General features: G+C 38.7%; 1 protein-coding gene across 2 annotated transcripts in view; it reads right to left on the bottom strand.

The window, feature by feature from the left end:
* The window catches only part of LOC128996045 (transcription factor Sox-17-alpha-like), a 133,554-nt gene that overhangs the window by 90,501 nt on the left and 23,026 nt on the right, over positions 1–20,027 (bottom strand). For both annotated transcript variants that reach the window (XM_054421177.1, XM_054421178.1), the window contains exon 2: positions 7,847–8,265. In XM_054421177.1, the coding sequence (XP_054277152.1) occupies positions 7,847–8,265 (419 nt within the window). The remainder of the gene's footprint in view (positions 1–7,846; positions 8,266–20,027) is intronic.

Below are 20,027 nucleotides of genomic sequence, written 5' to 3'. Positions count from 1 at the left end.
GTAATATTTAATATCTCAATATGTGCATAGTTTACTTTGTAAAACCTTCCAGGAACAACGTTATAAAAGAATAACTCGGTTGATTAGTGGATTAATACAGTTGGAGTTGATCGACTTCACTATTGATAAGACACACAGTCATTATGAGTTTTGTAGACTACGTATTTCTTTATATTACAAGCAAGTAAAAACATCCCTAATGCACCCAGGTCAGCAGGTGTAGAGCCAAGTATACCCAGGTTTGTATGAAGCGTGGATGCAAATCGAGTAAACCCAAATATACACTTGGAGCGTAAGTGCAGATATATGTACCCAGGTATATGTGAAGGGTGAGTTAATGAGTTGAGTATGTCCAGATATGTATGAGGCGTGCGTATTTAAGTGCCGGGTATACCCAGGTATATATGAGGCGTGGGTACTAAGTGTCAAGTATATCCATGTAGGTATAAAGCGTAGATGTAAAGAGTATATGTATATGTGAAGCGTGAGTTAGAGAGATGAGCACACCTATAAATAGATTAATAAGCAGTGGGTGTAAATAGTCGAATATACCTAGGTATAAATGGGATGTGCGTATTTAAGTGCCAAGTATACCTAGGTATATATGAGGCGAGGGTGTTGAGCGTCGGGTATACCCAGGTAGGTATAAAGCGTTGGTGTAAAGAGTATAGTACACACTGGTATACGTGAAGTGTGGATGAAAGAGTCGAGTATACCCAAGAATACAGAACGCTTGGGCGTAATAAGTCGACTATTCCAAGGTATGTAATAAGGTGGACGTAAAATGACGATGATACCAAGTTATACATGAAGTGTGGGTGTTAAGTTGTAGAGTATACCCAGTTATAGCCTATATGAGGCGTGGGTGTTAAGTATCGAGTATACCAAGGTATGCAGAGCGCGCGTCGCACGCCCGTGCCGTGCCAGCCTCACACACACACACACAGCTCTGGCTCTGGCCTCAGGCCAACTCGAACCATTCCTCTTTACTTTTATTACGCGTTTAACAGCGAGTAAAACGTTCCACTTATTGCTTTATAAGAGGCCCGGCCCGGACCTGTGAAGTACGCGCGATTGTTCTCGGTACGAAGATTAGGATTAATCAGACTCATTCACTCGCGGTTTTGAAAGAATCGGCAATTTAATCACTGAATTGGTGGTTACGTTTGATCTTTGCAGTTATAGTCTCTTTATATTACAGTGTAAACAGTACAAATGTAAAAATAAAGTATACAAGTTCAACCAAACTTACGTATGGCTAGGCTAGGGCTTATAAAATAACGAGAATCTTCGAAGGGATCAAAACCATATATCAGAGTTTAGTAGCTGAGTGCTAATCATGATAGTCTACTTCGTGTTGTGTGAATTCAATCTTTTTTCTAAAACTAGAAAATATTGTTTTGCCATTTCTAGAACGGATATCGGACCGTTGGCCAGGTTGTAGGCAGCCAATTGCAGAAGTGATCTATCGACAGGTCATTAGCAGGTACAGTGTTGTGGTCTGTCATTTGTCGGTGCTAAACTGGCGGGCTGCTGTTAGAGAGATTGGATCACTAAGTAGTAAGAACGGTCACCTCGACTCCGGACACTGGCAGAGCTCATTGCTCGATAGCTAGCATCGACAATGGGAATTGACTGAGAAATATTTCCTGGCCATCTAGTCACCACCTTCTGGTCTATCTTTGAAGGTGTACTGGCTGATAGTGACAATGGGAATGGACTGAAAAATATTTCCTGGCCATCACACTCTGGTCCAACTTTGAAGGTGTACTAGCTGATAGCGTCAATGGGAATGGACTAAGAAATATTTCCTGGCCATCTAGGCAACACCCTCTGGTCTATCTTTGAAGGTGTACTAGCTGATAGCGACAATGGGAATGAACTGAGAAATATTTCCTGGCCATCTAGTCACCACCTTCTGGTCTATCTTTGAAGGTGTACTGGCTGATAGCGACAATGGGAATGGACTGAGAAATATTTCCTGGCCATCTAGTCACCACCCTCTGGTCCATCTTTGTAAGTGTAGTAGTATCTGATAGTGACAATGGGAATGGACTGAGAAATATTTCCTGGCCATCTAGTCACCACCCTCTGGTATATCTTTAAAGGTGTATTAGCTGATAGCGACAATGGGAATGGACTGAGAAATGTTTCCTGGCCATCTAGTCACCACCCTCTGGTCCATCTTTGAAGGTGTACTGGCTGATAGCGACAATGGGAATGGACTGAGAAATATTTCCTGGCCATCTAGTCACCACCCTCTGTTCTATCTTTGAAGGTGTATTAGCTGATAGCGACAATGGGAACTGATTGGAAATTATTCCTGGCAATCTAGTAATTACTCTAGGCCCCAGCTTTGAAGGTGTAGTAGCTGATAGTGACAATGGGAAAGGACTAAGAAATATTTCCTGGCCATCTAGTCACCACCCTCTGGTCTATCTTTGGCCTTCTAGTAATTACTTTTTGTCCCAACTTTGAATGTGTTTCTAGCTGACAGGGAATTTGCTAAAAACTGTTCCAGGCCATCTAATCATCTCGCTGTGTCCAAACTTTGGTTGTAATACTTTCTTGTCAATGAATAAATTCCAAGTTTTGCTAGTCATGGTTTTTATTGCTAAAAATATGTTTAAGAGTGATGATAACAACAGCACAATAATTACGTTTAAGGGTGCTACATCAGTTAACATTAATGTGTTCAAGGGTAGGAAGTATAACATTTTAAGAACTTCCAGAGGCATGTATAGACCCTAGGGAAGACCGCATTGTTATGGGAGTATAAAAACAGGATACAAACAATTAAATATCGTTTGACGAACGTCACTTACAGGTTCAGAAATCTCGCAGAACCAGTAGTTGGTGTGACTCAGAGGAAAGTTACAGAACTGCCTAGGTTTCTTCACAGTGCAATGTCAAGTTTATGTTAGAAATACTTGTATTTTATTTATTTCTCAATAACTCAGTGTTGACATTTCTACAGCAAAATGAAAAGGTTTACCTAATAAAATAATACGTCAATGTAAAAACGTGCAGAATCTGGAATAATATTATGAACTGTATTATTTATTTGGCTTCTTTTAGTTATGGAAATAACTTTTATTCCCAATAAAACAGTACGGATGGCGGAGTTATGACTACTCTGATATGGCGAAAACGGTCCGATAAGGTTGGTGTAGTGCCTTGCGTTCCAGAATTTATACGGAGTGTCCCACGAAGGGGTTAAGACGTTTGATTTTTTATTACTAGTCCATTCAAACGCTGAGAGCTTTGAGACTTTTGTGAGTTTATAAAGTAGGGTTTTAAAATATTCGATGAAAAATTCAGGTTCCTAACACTTGTAGGACAACATTGGGCACATTGGTGGCATATAAACTAAAGACAGTTTCAGTTTGACAATTCAACTTACATAAAAATACAAACATTTTTACTATGGGGACGGTGACGTCATTTATAGTTTATGGTTACGATCCATACAGTTTCTGTTTTAATATCTGATGCTACTACTGTACTTAATATAAAATGGGGAGCGAGCTGGTGCACAGTAGTGGATAAAATGCAGGGCTTTGGTGCCCGAGGTTCCTGCACTTTTTTTGAACCCGGGGGTTCAAATACCACCAATCATCAATGAATTAATCTATGTGATAATGCTGCAATCCTCTAGGACTAGCCTGATGTAATTTGCAGAAGTTCCGGACCAGAACTAGCGTCCTAGGATGTAAAGAAGGAACATAAAAAAACAACTACGTACTGTAATATAAAGTGAAAAGTCTAGTCTAGCCCTGTTCATAGAAACCTGAATATGTGGTACAAGGTCTTGCTTTGCAAAAAATAGTTGTTTAAGGATGTGCTATTAGGTGCACTATCAAGCAAAAAAATAAACAGATAGTGGTACTATATGCAGGAAATTCTCCTCGAATAGAAGTGCGATCAGTCGGTGCTTTTGCGAGAAATTCTCAAATTACGCAGAATTTACCAGGATGGGTGCGATTAGGTACGGTCTTGTGCTGGGTAACTAAGATGGGGTGCGACCAGGTACGGTCTTGTGCTGGGTAACTAAGATGGGGTGCGACCAGGTACGGTCTTGTGCTGGGTAACTAAGATGGGGTGCGACCAGGTACCGTCTTGTGCTGGGTTACTAAGATGGGGTGCGACCAGGTACGGTCTTGTGCTGGGTAACTAAGATGGGGTGCGACCAGGTACGGTCTTGTGCTGGGTAACTAAGATGGGGTGCGACCAGGTACGGTCTTGTGCTGGGTAACTAAGATGGGGTGCGACCAGGTACGGTCTTGTGCTGGGTAACTAAGATGGGGTGCGACCAGGTACCGTCTTGTGCTGGGTTACTAAGATGGGGTGCGACCAGGTACGGTCTTGTGCTGGGTAACTAAGATGGGGTGCGACCAGGTACCGTCTTGTGCTGGGTTACTAAGATGGGGTGCAACCAGTACCCTGATGTGCATAAAAACGTTCGTCTGGTGGTACCATGCAGGAAATGCTGAGATGGGGGTGAGATCAGGTGCACTGCTATGCAGGAAATGCTCGGCCTTCGCCAGGTCTCTAATAGCTGCAGTTTACGACTCTCAACGGAGCGGTGCATTACCAACACGTCAGTCGAGTCTTGCGCCGCGGAATTCCTCTGGAATATCGAGAAAACTTTGGTACATGGCGCGCATGATCAGACATTTACCAACAGTGAGTTAGTTCAAGACCAATATACTAGTATCATTGTAAAATACTGCAGCTTAAATATTGTATGTTGAATTTGTAAGACGATTTACAAAACGTGTAATGGTTAAGTATTTCTAGCGCATGTGTCAGTGGAAAATCCATTATAAACAAATTAATGCTGGACCCAATTATATTTTCCATCATTCAACTAAGAGCCAATTGTAATTTAACTTCTCCGGGATGATCTGCAAATGAAAACATTCTAAAATTTATTTAAAAGCTATAATTTATGAAGTTAAGTAAATACTCAAGTGCAACGAAAAAATTACAAAGTTTTCAACAAACAACCAACAAAGGAGCCGACGACTCGCGACGCATGAAATGTGATGTGGATAATTTTATGTTGCGAGACCGGCACGAAGCATAAAAATGAGACGGTTATGTTTTCGGATAAACTGAGACATTGCCAAACCTTTGACTGTCTGTGCTGTAGTGCTGAGACGTTATTTATGATGATTAATGACTGAAATGCCTTAGGAAAAGTCATTTGTTTAAAGTATAAGAAGAATGTCACTGCAGTCATTGCAAAGTAATTTATCAACACAAGCTTTTGATACTTTTGAGGTCCTTTTAAACAACCATTTTAGTTTTACAAACAAAATGTAAATTTAACATTTGCCTATATAATGACTCTAAACCTTTGACCTTCCACAACCAATGACCTTTGACAATTCCAATGTAAGTTTTAAAACGGAGTGAGTTAAATTGAACCATCGACTGAATGCGCTGCTCCCCCTCCTTTTTATGGAAAAAAACTGTGTAACGATGCCTCGCTGAAAAGGAAACTTGTTGCTATCTAACACACAAGTTACTACCATAGTATGGAAAACTAAAAAATGAAATGCAACAATAAACTACCAAACCCTTTAAAAAAAACTGCCAACCGCTTAAAAAAAATCAATGTAATAGTAAACTCTGTGAAAAACTCACTAAACTATAATAACGTCCGTTTTGCAGCTAAGTACAACTTCCTTTAAGATGGAATGACTTATTTGCAAATACAAAATCCTTTTGACTTTGGAAATAAGGTTCTAAAAGTACGACAGAAGGTTTTCATGTACTGTTATTACATAAACATCTATTTACCTGACTCCCTCTACGATTCACTGTCGGTGAATTTAGTGAATCAAAGTCAAAGCACACATAGCCACGTAAAATCTCCGTGACAGTTCAACAAATCAGTTGACCCAAAAATAGCTCGATAACTCACGATCTGTCAAATAGTTTGTCTTATCCGATGCTGACTAAGACTGGAAGAAAATTAAATGCAAATCGTCTTCTCTGTTGGCCGTAAAAGGCAGAACCGCATTGGAATTAAGGCCAGCAGCGGCGTGTAGTGAGTGACTGATAATGCTCACTGATGGCGATCATTCTAGCATCTAGCAGTCTCATCGACAGAAATGAAATTCTTGCATTCAAGTTCGGAGGAGTTACTGTCGTTTATAAAAATGTTGGAGATGTTTTTATTTTTCTCTAAACTATATACACAAACACTAGTTGTTTTATCTGAGCCTTTCAATCTGGTGGAACGCAAAGGAGAAAATAGTTTTCTTTTACATATAATACCATCACACACCCTCCATTGGTTAATGAAATAAGACTCACGCACTACTTTGTCTCATAGTAATTTCTTTTAGATAAATTCAAATACTCTGAGTTGATGAAAGCGAAGTAACAAAATATTAAAGCAAGTATAAAAGTGGTTTTATTTTCGGTGCTACGGAGGAAGACCAATGCTTCCAAAAGCTCCGCATCAACGCTTTCAATGTTCATGGGGTGCACCCCAACAGTATAATAAGGGAGTGATTAGACCTATATGTTTGAAAATTTCATGATCCACCTTTATGCAATTTCAGCACAGTCAGTTTAGTAGCTAAACGTTAACCCGGAATAGATAACAAAATTTTAGAGAAACGCTACTAGAAATATTTTAGCGAATCGGAGATCCCGTTGGGTTAAAGGTTCAAAGTGCCCCTAGACAAGAATGCCCCTAGAAGTGGCAACACTGGGCCAGGGGTCCCCTAGAAGGGGGGGAGGGGCCTTATACGGCGCCTGGCTTTACGACGCCGCAACAATGTGTTTCCAGAGAAAACGTTCGATAATTTAACTACAGAGGACTCGTAAACTGGTCTAGAGTGAGCGCGACGGAGGACTAGAGCTGCAGCTCGGTCAGTGACTCACGGTCTGCAAAAACGGGGGACGATAGTTCTCTGGGGCAAAAACACGTGGTACTCAGGGAAATTGGGGAACAGTCAATAATTGACTGATGGCGGACAAAGTTGTTCATTCAACAGGCCCATTACCTTTGACTTTTGGATGCCAAAGTAGATATCACCTTATGGACCAGCTGCAGCAGATTTTTTTCTCAAGTAGAACTCAATGAATGGACCATACACATAAACCACTATGGCCATACACATAGTGAGGAACTGTCGAAACATTATTTGCTCTCTAAGTGTTTGATACTACGGGTGTGCTGAGGAACAGAGGCGCTATAATGTACATTAAATCCTTTGAGTTAGGGCTTGGTAAATGGTAGGCGTAATTGACAGAAATAAGCAATTAACAGTAGCGCACTCTTTCTTTGGCTTTCTGAAACGAACTACGTGTGAAATGAACTACGTGTGTTATTTTTATTCTACTGGCTACAACGTTAATTTAGGAATGGTATGCCCACTTATATTAACAGTCACATACCTTTGACTATTGATAGGAAATCACACGTTAAAACTATAGCCTTTAGTAGCAACAACTTCAGGACACCTATAATTTTAGACAGGATCACGCTGTGAGAAGATTGATTTATTTACTACTTGTAAACATAATTGGCTGCGGTCCATTCAGATAGAATGTCTACTTTAGTATCAAAATTTAAATCGAAATTGCCTAACGAATCAGATTTTGATTTTGAAAGATGACTGTTATAGTTTGTTTACACAAGTTTAAACGCTATTTCACGGGAATCTTGTTGTTGATATATATTGCCCGTTGCACACTATCCACTGTCTTTCATTTTGGCAATGGCACGTTCGTCCATGACGACACGTGATCAGCTGTCCCCGAAGATCACCTTCGCCAGGTCAGCTTACACCTATTGTTCTCCACAAACAAGGAGTCCACTTACCTAACATTTTACTGAGGTCGGCGTTGTGTAAGTCCGGGTTCTCGTCGGCGAGTTTCTTCCTCTCCACCTTGGCCCAGACCATGAAGGCGTTCATGGGACGTCTGATCCTCTGCTCCTTGGCCTGTTTCTGCTGCTGCGCCGGTGACATCTTGGGCGCGGTGTCCAGGGTGTGCTGGTAGTGACCGCTCCCTAGCCAGCTCATGTCGTCCCCCTGGAGGCGGTGGACTCCTGGCAGCATCTGCGACACGGGCACCCCCAGGTCCTCCTGTGCCATGTAGTAGTGGCGCGGACTGTAGAGGTGCGAGTTGTACAGCAGGGAGGGAGAGTTGGACGGGGACACCGTGTAGTGGTTGACCCCCGCCTGAGGAGACCCCATGGCGCCCCCCAGCATCTCGGACTTGGGGTAGTTGTCCATCATCCTGCAACAATCATCAACTATCACAATCTCTGATGGATGAAGTAGGATACACAATTCATTAGTTAAGAACAAATGTCGCTCATGGTTAGAACGTTCGAGTACTTCTTGTAGCTCAAAAAGAGTCCAGACCACACAACAAAAAGATGAACCATATTACATGTTTCATTTCACAGAAAGTGTAGCATATATCCTTATGCATTAACCTGTGGAAAAATAATTAAATTGGAAAGATACTAGTTGCTCAATATAAACAAAAAAGCTATTTGAACAAATATGAGAATGGATACTCCAATACATAGTCAAATATGCCAATTATTACGCCAGTCGCTTTAGAAATTCCTCATAGCAAAAACATATTAACATATAAGACAAAGTAAATACGTACATAGAGCTAACAAATCACCCTCGATAACAAACAGTTTAATTCGACCAATCCCAGTGGGTAGAGGCTGACATTCGATCACCGCTCTGATTTCCGCACGCAGAGCCTTGTAGGGCGTGGAATGTGGCAACGTAGTTTTGACGACCGCACCGATCCATCATGGCGAGTAACGTCCAGGCTATCAAACGACCATAAACCTCATCTGTGGTCCTACACCCACACCAGGTACACTAGTCTGTACTACACAACCACACACTGCAACTAGGTCTCTGTGAGAGAACACACAGAAGGACAGATCGTCTAAACCTGCACCGGTGAGCGAGAAAATAAGCTTCAAAATGTTTAATGGACAAACAATACTCTATACTCAACACACTTTTTGCCCCTGTGATGAACAATAATTTTCGTCATATTACACCATTATTTTAACAAACCCAAAATAAGTTTCATTTAAAGATAACCTCTCAAAACTACTTCTAACTGTTTTAAATTTAATTAGCTAATGGAAACAAACAGATGTTTAGTAATAAGTGATAATAGATATAAGTGATTCAATCGTTTCGTCTTACGATTGTTTTATATAGTGTACATTTTAATGTTCCATGTTACTATTGATAGTTCGATCTATTTACGAGAAGGCAACAATAAGCTACAATCGATTAAACTATCTATACTTTCGATACATGCGATTGTTTACAATCGAAATTTACAACCGAGTTTACAACAGCTGATGGTACTCCCTAGAGGCTAAAAACTTTACTCCCTGGGGAGTAAAAAAAAATTCTACTTTAGACACGCAACACATTAAAAACTGCTGTTTTTACTGCAGTATGACGAAAAACAAATTATGTGGTTCTGATAACACAGACCCCACAAAGAATAAAATTTGTGTCCAAAAAGCTCAAAACAACACTCTGTGTCAACAATAGATAATAGTAATTTCGCGGAATCCCCAAGAATGGCTAAGAAAATCAAAATACGGGGAGAGTGTAAAAAATTTTGGAAACAATGAGCAATTGGCATAACCATGCTATTAACAGAAATGGGCATAACAAGCTCATATTTGTTGGAAATAAAGTTAGCGTGGATGATTTGAGCTACCGGCGTAGTGTTGCTGTCAATTGATGTTTTCTGCGGATACACAAACATTTTAACTCCAAATCTAAATGACAGATCTTTCTAAACTATCCAAAAGTCAAAGATATAACTTCAACTTTAAAATAATACTTCCAGTTGGCTTATATTCAGAATATACTAATGTTATTTAAAGCAGTAAATTTATCAATGTTGTCTGCCATGAAAACATAAAAAAATTTTACAGGCGCACACATCACTTGGCCAGTAGCGTTGTTGAGACAAATAACAGTGAATACCCAAGAAAGTTTCAAGGTCTGTTATTTTTAAGGTAGTTACAGTTTTTGTCACCGGTTACTGTTCCTGTTACTGCTAGGATCGCATGGTTGAGGAGAGTAAAGCATGGTCCAGCGACCGCGAGCTCAGTCCAAGTTACAGTGTGCGAGTGACCTAGCAGAGAATAATTCCAAGTGTGTTTCCCCGTTTTACTCCTGTGCAGATTTGTATGAAACTTCGAGATTTTTAAGTTATAATGTTTTTACTTAACATCTCAAAAATTTATGATTCAGTAGAATTTTCTTCTTTATAATAGAACCACATTAAGGTTTTCACATAAATATATCAATGGTATGATGTGGGGATGAAACTAAGGCGTATTTAAACCCAAATATAGATGGAAGATTGTGCGGAATGAGTAAGATGTATGTTTAGCGTTGTTACAAAATAATCTGTTTGGATATGCAGGACTTGTTTAAAGACCAATGATCAAGATTATTACCATTCATTATAGTAACCTCAAAACTGTAATAACATGTAGTAAAACCAATTCATCAAGAGCAGATGTGTTCAGTTTTGAACCACAAATTCACCTATCATAAAAGTTTCTGACTTAAGAGGAATCAACCGGCTGCCTTTTCATAGCTATGCGAACTCTATACACAATCTGCTATAATCAAGAATACGAGACCTAGGCTGTCGCATTTAGACTTTCTTCCTTAAAATCTTGTTGCTTTAGAAATTTAACATTTAATTCAACACAAGTTAGCACAATCGAGTTACTTTTTCATTTCATCTAACACCGACTTTAAGACAGTTAAATTGCAGTCTCTTTTAACACCTAGAGTTGTCAAACATCAGTATAACTTGAAGCTTGTTGTTATTACTGGATGGGTAGTTAAGGGGTACCTCAGGATTGTTGCCGATCCTGAAAAAAGTTAGAAGCTTTTTGAATGTTCGAAACTGGACCCAGCTGTTCCTGACCATTGGACTTTAAATAAATGATCCTCGCTACAGAAACAGCTGATCTTATAGTCAGTAACAAAGCTAAACTGTACAGATCATCTTACTCTATTATACACTCATCCTTCAATTATATTTGGGTTAAAATACACACCAAGATGGTGTCCCCAAACGTGATACTGTTTAAGATACCACAGTGCAAGCCAAACATTTCCATCTAACTCAACTTACAAAATGTTAGTCCTCTACTGCAATTTGTACTTACATAAGGTTCCAACCTAACAGTTTCATTCACAATCAAGATACCATACTTAAGCCAAAATATTTTACATTTTCGTCTTTCACGCATCTTATAGACATATTGCAGTTTCCACCACACCAAGGTCCCTACATGACCGTTGTATCTGTTACAGTTTCCTCTCCGTCCCATTCCACCGACACCCGTCCTATATTCGCCGATGACGGTCCACACGATGTCGGTGGGAACACCAACCAGCGTGAAATGGAAGCGGTCGCACGCGCGATGACTCGGACTTGCTCGTCATCGTCGCCCGGGCTTCCGAGATACACTTGGTTTCTTGTTACAACGGGTCTTCTTGGATATCCAAAGGTAGAAGAATAAAAATATGTTTGCAAATGTCTACGATTCACCCACAAGTAAGCTAACACTGAACAATGACGGCAGAAGTTACCATCTCCACCCGCTGTCCGCTGGCTTCTGGGGAGTGGACCTATACAGTATATATGGTTTCTTGTTACCACAAGCCTGGCTTGACTTTAGTTTTCCTTGGAGATCTCATACAAATACAGATTAAACCTATAGTCAAATGGGTACTTCTATAATATACAACTGTCCCAAAATTGGAATTGACTCCGCGGACTCCTTTAGACATTTCACATCCCCCATTCCTAAATGTATTTTCAATGATATAACAGTTTAAAATATGTTTTTCAATTATAATATTTACAAAAATGGATATAGTAAAAATTCTAAAAATAATGTAAACTTGGATTATTTCTTTGTTTGAAGTTCATTGTTGGTGATTGCATAGTGCTATTAGTGTTCCATTGTGTGAGTTTTTTACGTTTAACCTTTTATAGATTATAGTGTTTTTTTATTTGTTATTATTTGCATGTTGTATCATGACTTGACTGCTATACAGTGCATATTTTTTGACTACTACCCTCTGCAGTGCATTCCAACTTAGGTTGGGTGTTTGTGTATTGTTAGTTGTAATGTGTTAGTTTAGTTTTTTTTTCACCTGAGGACGGGATCAGATTCCAGATCCCGAAATGTTGTGTATTGTTTTTTACATTCGTGATGGAAAATGTCCGCAATAAACCTTTGAACAACATTGGATTATTTGCTAGGATAAGCTTATGCCACAGAGAATATTTCGTTGTTGTTACAAAGTGAACATGGTTATCTTTCCAAAGTATATAACCAGTAGTTTAACTATCAAGAAAAACAATTTACTAAGGAAACAAACATGAAAAGGTTAGACTCAAATCAATTAAAAACTGTAAACACAATATTGCAATATACTTTTCGAACCGATTTCAATTCACATGTAAAACGTGAGTGTTTTTTCCCTGCATTTGATGCCTATGGTACTCATCTCTTTCTTACTACAATATAAGATACCTTTAAAGGTAAATAACTAACATTAAATTTTTTCTACACAATTTTCAGATAACGAATACTAAAACATGCAATCCATGGACTAGTTTAATGTAATGGTGTTACATTTAAATTTTTAGAATGGTAACAAAACCAATCTGCTATATGTTTCTAGATATTCTTTTCAACGTATCACTACGTTGAGGCAATACCGTAGGCGAAGGTGAAGGGGTATTTTGTGTAACATTGTCATCAAAGTTGCAATACGTCACGTGATGCGAAGGTCACCAATAGCAAGGACAACTTTGCCATCAGCCGTTTCCAGGAATCAGCTGTTTCGTCAGAACGATCAGCTGGTCTTTTATTCATGAAAGAATCGCTGGGCGCCTTGTAGTTCCGATCAGGTTCCTGTGTTATTTCCCCCATCGTTTCCGCGTAAATAATAGAGTTTATTAAAAATCAATGTTTCTAAAAAAGAGTTTTATTTATATTTTTGGTGAACAAGTTGACGATTGAACGTTATTTTTGAATGTTTTACGGCTCGTTTTTTGCGTTATGATAAAATACTCATATTTTCTTATATAGATTTATACTGAAAATATGACTTAAAAGACGGTATAAAAGAATTTACTACGGCAATCGATTTAGATAAATCATAAGGTCCAACCAATCCTACACTCATATCCATTCATACTTGGCTTAAATTACCTACATTCGTATGGTCGCAATTTCAATGAAAATTATTAACGAATCTTAAATTCTTGGTCTTAAACGTTAATTGTTAACTTAAAAAAATGACTTCAACTTTTATCAAACTTTGATCTTCGATGGCTGAATAATGTTGACGCGGAAGAGCCTTGGTTTCAGAAATACGTACACAGCACACACCTTCAGTTTATCGCTTTTTGACTTTCTAAATATTTTATACCCGGGGCTTTCGATACCATTCTATAAACACACACCACATATAATCTCCTTCGAGCCTAGCTGTTTCAACTCATAACATGATTACAAAATGTAAAAATAATTCAAATTTCACTGTGCTCTAGATATTTCAATTACAATCCCTTTGGTTTTTGAAACGATATTTTGAGATTCAGTGACTGTTAAAAATTAGCATTGCTCATTTGATTGTAATTTAAAAATCTAGGGCACTGTGGGCTTATAAATTGTCCTTGGTGTTTAATAATTGTTTTCTAAGAGATTCCTTGAAAGATGACCGTCAGATTTCAAGGACTCCCTTGGAAAACAATCATAAAACCACAAAGAAAATTTCTAATCTCCCAGCCTTGATATTTAAATTGAAACACATTTTATATGGTAAATAACGGTTTGAAATAAATCCAAGATGGCCACCAGCCTCCAAGGATCCTTAAGTACTTTTATAGATTGCATTTGACATTTATGAACCAACAAAAGCTTGTGCAACATAAAGCAATGGCCGTGGTGAAATTTGGCCTGTCATGTTACTGTGGACAGATAGCTCAAACTCACTGTTGCCACTGAGAGCTGACACTAAATATTCGCTGAATATTAGCAGGTCCATTCGGGAGATGCTAAGCTATGTATACAATCCTTAATGAAGTAGAAGATTTTGCTAAAATGCCACACCCAAACCACATAGACTCCTCACATAACAAAGACAATCGGCATCCGTTATGTACACACTGGACAGCAGTGAAGATCGATAACAATTAAACATGTGATATAAAGCAAGAACCGGCGTGTCAACACTGGTGTGATGCAAGTGCTATGTTTTAACCATGCGTTTTCACCACCTCTTGGAGGTCCATTGTGCGACACACGTGCTTCTCTTCTTCATCCGGAACACGCGGTGATCCGTCCTCGCTCCTCGCAGGAATGTCAATTGACCTGGTAATCCTCTCGGATGAACAGAAGCGATTGGTCTACAAACAATACACTTAACTTGATGGATACAGTGATTCATTTTCACAAAACTGTAGTAACTTTTTCATTTTACGACGATGAAACATTGTATTCATTTTTAGTTTAGGTAGTGTAGTGAAACGGTAATTGTATTACTATCGACCTTGGATTATGAATTAGGCCATCTATGAACCAGTCATTGCATGTTTTTGTACAGTTTAAGCACTAAGCAAAATTCTCATCGAATTGTTAGATGTAAGTCCTGCTTGATTTGTTTCATTTTGTCAATATTTCTTCCTCTTTGGTCCTAGTTACGTTTAAAATAGGGTTGGATATCAATACACTATTTTGGCCTGGAAACGAATATCATAATGAAATCCAACCATCCCTAGAATGTAGGTTTGCACCCTCAATCGGGTGGTTGTTCTTTGGTTGATGGTACCTCAATCAACTAACGTATCGAGGCACACCTAGTTGTTTTTAGTACATCGACTTACCTTACAAGCCACAGTCTTGAATACCTACAATAATCGTGTAATTTCAGTTGGGCATGGGCTCACTGAGGCTAATATAGAACTTTGGCCTTCCTCAACCTTGGATAAGGTAGGGAAGGTAGGAACATTGGCAGGTGCTGCGTGCACTATGAATACGAACCGCAGGTTGTTTACTACAAATACAACTCAACGAACTGTCGCCGATACCGTTGTCCGTATGGCTATGAGTTGTAGTGGTCTCTTTAGTAAGGGTTCACTGTTGGTGTTATTGTTGATTTTGGTCTGGGAGGTTGAAATGTAGTTCTTCAGCCTTAGGAAAGTGAGCTGAAGTGATACGTACTTCATCTCGACTCAGCGTCTGCAAACCATCGGTATTGACTTGGCGCCACGACTTATCAATCACACAGATTATCATCAAGCTATAAATCACAACTATGCGCTATCAGTCGTTAGCGGTGTTATATGCGGCGTGATGTGTGGCTAATGATTAACCGATGGGGACCGCCCACTCCTGGGGACCATCAATAGAGATCACGGTACAGCAGGGGTCCAGCGTCCACCTGACCAGTAGTCCGCTTACCACAGCAAATACATATGCATCGATCAAGCGAACAATGAAGTTTATCGGATCATCGGGTTATATCGAATCGCATCTGGTCGAGAAGAAAGGATGAAAAGGACTGTTTGAAAGATTGTTTGGAAGTCTAGCTAGGGCAAGGAACATTAAGACTGCACGAGCTCACGCATATGATTTCCTTGAGGGAGGATAGGACAGATAAAATTTTTTTCGAGAGATCAAGGGAAGGGGAGAAGGCAATATTCCCCCCCCCCCAAAATATTTCAGCATAAACTGGTTAAAATATATTTTCATAACGTTTATTTTGAGTTATTTCAACTCTGTTTTTCATGTTTTACGTTAATAATACGTATTTAACTTTCTAAGATTTAACAAAAAATATTTTTAAAAGCTTAAGTTCCGAGGTCAAATCCCCACTGCAACCTAGCAGCCCACCTCAAACACCACTAAAACTACCAAAGTTACAGAACAGAGAGCATCATTGGGATTGGAATTTGAAACACAATAAGTAAGTAGGATCATAACTCCTAAATTTAAACTTTTTGTTGAATATTTAGTCAGTCTTAGCTATAGGATATACATACACAACATAATTATTCGGTACATTTTACAAAATACACGATTTCTACGGGGGTTTTCAGCTTAATGTCCGTATAAAAGTTGCGTAACATTAAAACCTTCAGCTAAATACAGAGTACGTGCAAAATTAAATCTACGATTTGAAAACCTTAAAAAATTGTGAAATCGCAGTCAAAATTACATAATTAAATAATTGAATTTGTTCTGAAGTTTATCATTAAGTTAGGATTCTCATTCACTCATAATCCCTTTATCAAGTATTTTGCAGCATGAACCGTTGGTAGTTTTATTTTAACTCCGTATATCAATTATTATGAAATTCAAACAATGGTGTTCTTATTGCCTCACATTTCCAAATTAATTTCCTATTGATCACCGAACAATGACCTGTCAAAGTAAGCGGTCAGTTGGGAGATATCGTAAGTTCGTGACCTCAAATGTCTACAAGCGCATTATCTCTGTATGCACACTGTAATCTTTGAAATGTTTTCGATTTGCTGAATCAGTTTTTAACACGGTTATTTTTACTACAAAAATGCGGATTGAGTAAAAAATTATACTTTTTTTTGGCAATGAAAAATTGTAAGCATCAATATCTTGAAGAATTTAGCACTGGCAAATTACAATTAATATTCTTTTATGAAATCTGTAGTAAACTTAGTAATCGTTGATTGTTTTGATTGAAATGTGCGTAGGCATTTATCTTCACCTTCAACAATGTCATTAATTTATGTTTATAGTTGCTCTGTAAGGTTTTGCTGAAATGGCAGTCGACCGTGCGACTTTGAAAAGTGAGTCGGTGGCTCAGTCGATAACACGATACGGTATAGTAGCACAATGGACTGTGTGTCCACGATGTCGTGGTTTCGCGTTCGGAAGTCGTCACTAGTATTTAACTGAATAGATAATTGTGTGGTTCGAATCTTCTTTTGGTTTCTCAGTACATTGACGCAAAGGCATTTGAGATCCAAGTAAACAGGCAAATTGAATGTTAAAAGAGGCCGCCAACCTCTTTAAATATGAGATGAAAGATAATTCTATTACATAGTGGAAGGAAGGAGTTTTAGTTGAACGTTTTGACCTATTATTATTATTGATCATTTAACACAAGGTAAATACAACAAAGTTAAAATTCATGGTATTTTAAAAAGGAAACATTTTGTTACACAGGAGAGCACGAAATTGCAAAATTGCGTACATTGCTCCCGGCCCAGCCCTAGCATTACCATCGTTCCCAAGTCCCAAGTTCCCATGTCCGCGACAATTGACAGCGTTGATTGAAGCTGGACGCGGAACAGCGGAATAGGAGTTCACGTCAACGAGTAATCATTATTATTTCGTTATGTAGTTTTTTATATTTACGACTTGATGGGGTTCACCTTGGGGGCGTAATGGCTAGTTTCCGGTGCTACAGCGCTGTTTCCGGCGCGTCGTCTTATCTTGCGACATCGCCAACGAGGAGTTTCCTCATACGAGTCGTAAAGAGTGGAAAGACACGATAAAGTTGCGATATTTTAATCAGTTTAATTAATAAACGGTCCACGTGTGCCTCGAGGTCGATCAATGCGTGACTTATGCTAATGTGGGTCACCCGGGGAATTCGTTACGAGTCCAATCAACTGAGCACTCGCGTCGTCAACGTCACCACACCACGACACGATTGTCTACGGCTCTAGACTAGTAGGTGGAGTGGTTGCGGTGTACATAGCACCAGGACACATAGCATCAGGACAAATAGCATCAGGACAAATAGCATCAGGACACAAAGCATCAGGACACATAGCACCAGGACACATAGCATCAGGACACATAGCATCAGGACACATAATCCGGGAATACAATACAATCAATCATACTTAAATACTTAAACGTTCGTAAGAAGTAAGTTTGTATCTTGTAACTAATGTTTGTGGATAAAATAATCCCGTGGGTAGAAGATCAGCGGGAAGACCAAAGCTGCAATGACGAGACTAAATCACAAAATATCTAAGATGAATAGAAAGAAGGTAAGAAGGCTGCAGATCGGCAAGTCTGGAGACAATAATAGGGTGACAAGGCAAAGTACCACATTTGGTACCAAGAGCCACAGTAGTGTGTAAAATGTTTGTGATAGTAATTACTTTTGACCCAGCAAAATAATCGTGATTTCATCAGCGTGAACAGTTATCCTATTGACTACTCGCCTCTGGCTGTCCCCCAAACATTCTTTGAGTAGGCCAGAGAAGAATAAGACGGAGCCTCTGGGCATAAGTTTTGGTTGGGAAACAGTTCCTAGAATACAATTTTGTTAAAAGTAATCAAGTGATGGGTTGGAAGGGGAGTGGTAAAAAGCTCAATTTGAAGTGATACAATCATGATAGACGTGATAATATAAGCTATTAAATGAGTATAAGCTATGACTGTAAATGAGTACCTGAAGAGGTTAAGCAATACGGTTACTACAGGTTAGTTCACGGGGGTTAGGAAGAGGTTATAGTTTGGGATTTTAGTTTTCCCTCGGTGGCGGGGCTGCGGGGTTATATTGATCGGGGTTAAGATCAAACCTCCTTTGAAGGCTGGTTACGCTTAAGAGATCATATTCTAAAAATTTTAGATGTAAACTATTTAAAATATACCATTACAAAATCCAACATAACTGGTACCAGCGGAGGGTTTTATTACGGTTACAAATTTTAAAGTTCACCGATTTTGCAGTTTAAACTGTACGTACATTCTACTATGAATGCTCAAAAACAACAATGTTTTGGTACTAATAAATTCATTCGTATAAAGGTATTATTTCCCCCTAAATGTGTAAACACTACAACGCGTATCCTAGCGTTAAGCCAACAAATATCCAGAAAATGTCCAACTTGGCCGACCGTAGATTAGCAATGGTAATGTTGAGGCTATAGCTCATTGTATGTTAACAGAGACCACATATCATAGTAACTACCGAGGTTTACGTTTACTGCATGTTATACAAACGGCTGCAAGTTCACGGCATCCTACCTAGATACCCTGGAACATTCTTGTACACCCAAAGACTATTTATTGTGAATATAAGGCTTGTTAAAATGCTATGCAGTAATGCATTATTACGTCTAAGTTTGTTTTGCAAACTCGGAACGCTGATTTGGAACGCTGATGGTCTCTGTAATATATTTTCTACAAGACACCGCTATTTGAAACCGTCTAAATTAGAATGGTATGCAGCTTATTTGTAGACCAACAATATATTTGAATTTAATAGTATGCCAAGTATAAGAGATAATAAGAATACTTTTAGTTTTATTATACAATTTGAAGCCTGTTGTTGTTTACATGTTCGCAATGTTTGACTGTGACGATGCTGACTATATGATTCTCTGTTATAAGGGTACAGTTTACGATGTGTGGTTTAACTTTTAGTTAAAATACCAGAGATAAAGAAATACTTTTATAATCGATTGGTAAATAGTTTATGAGTTAACGTCAAAGTTAATGTTACTTTACAACACAACTACCTTAACAATATTTTTACATAGAAACATTTAATGGCTTTTGGATACTTAAAGAGCTATCTTATTCATACAACCTAACTGTAGCCAACTTTTATCCAAATAAATAATTGATTATTTTGTTCATATTGTAAACTACTATTTACAAATTTAAAAAAAATGGCTACAGCTTTTCCATATAGATGGGAACAGTCTACTTCAGTATCCAATAGCATTGACTATTGAATACAGAAGTAGACATCCCATCCATATGGACCAGCTGTCGCAAATTGTTGTACTAAAAAAGAATGTAGTTGAGCCAGTCATAGAATGCACTAGTGTATAAAATTATATTTTCTATCTTATTATTTTGTTGCTGACAAAGTTGATGGGTCATTACAGTTGCTATAGCTCATAATAAGGCGTTCCATCATTTTGAATAGGTCAAAAAC

This window comes from Macrosteles quadrilineatus, unplaced genomic scaffold (genome assembly GCF_028750875.1).
Source record: "Macrosteles quadrilineatus isolate MER2022 unplaced genomic scaffold, UCM_ALF_1.0 Scaffold_5__1_contigs__length_97177068, whole genome shotgun sequence".
Taxonomy (NCBI): domain Eukaryota; kingdom Metazoa; phylum Arthropoda; class Insecta; order Hemiptera; family Cicadellidae; genus Macrosteles; species Macrosteles quadrilineatus.
Note: the sequence above shows the minus strand (reverse complement) of the source record. Positions and strands in the feature narration are given on the sequence as shown.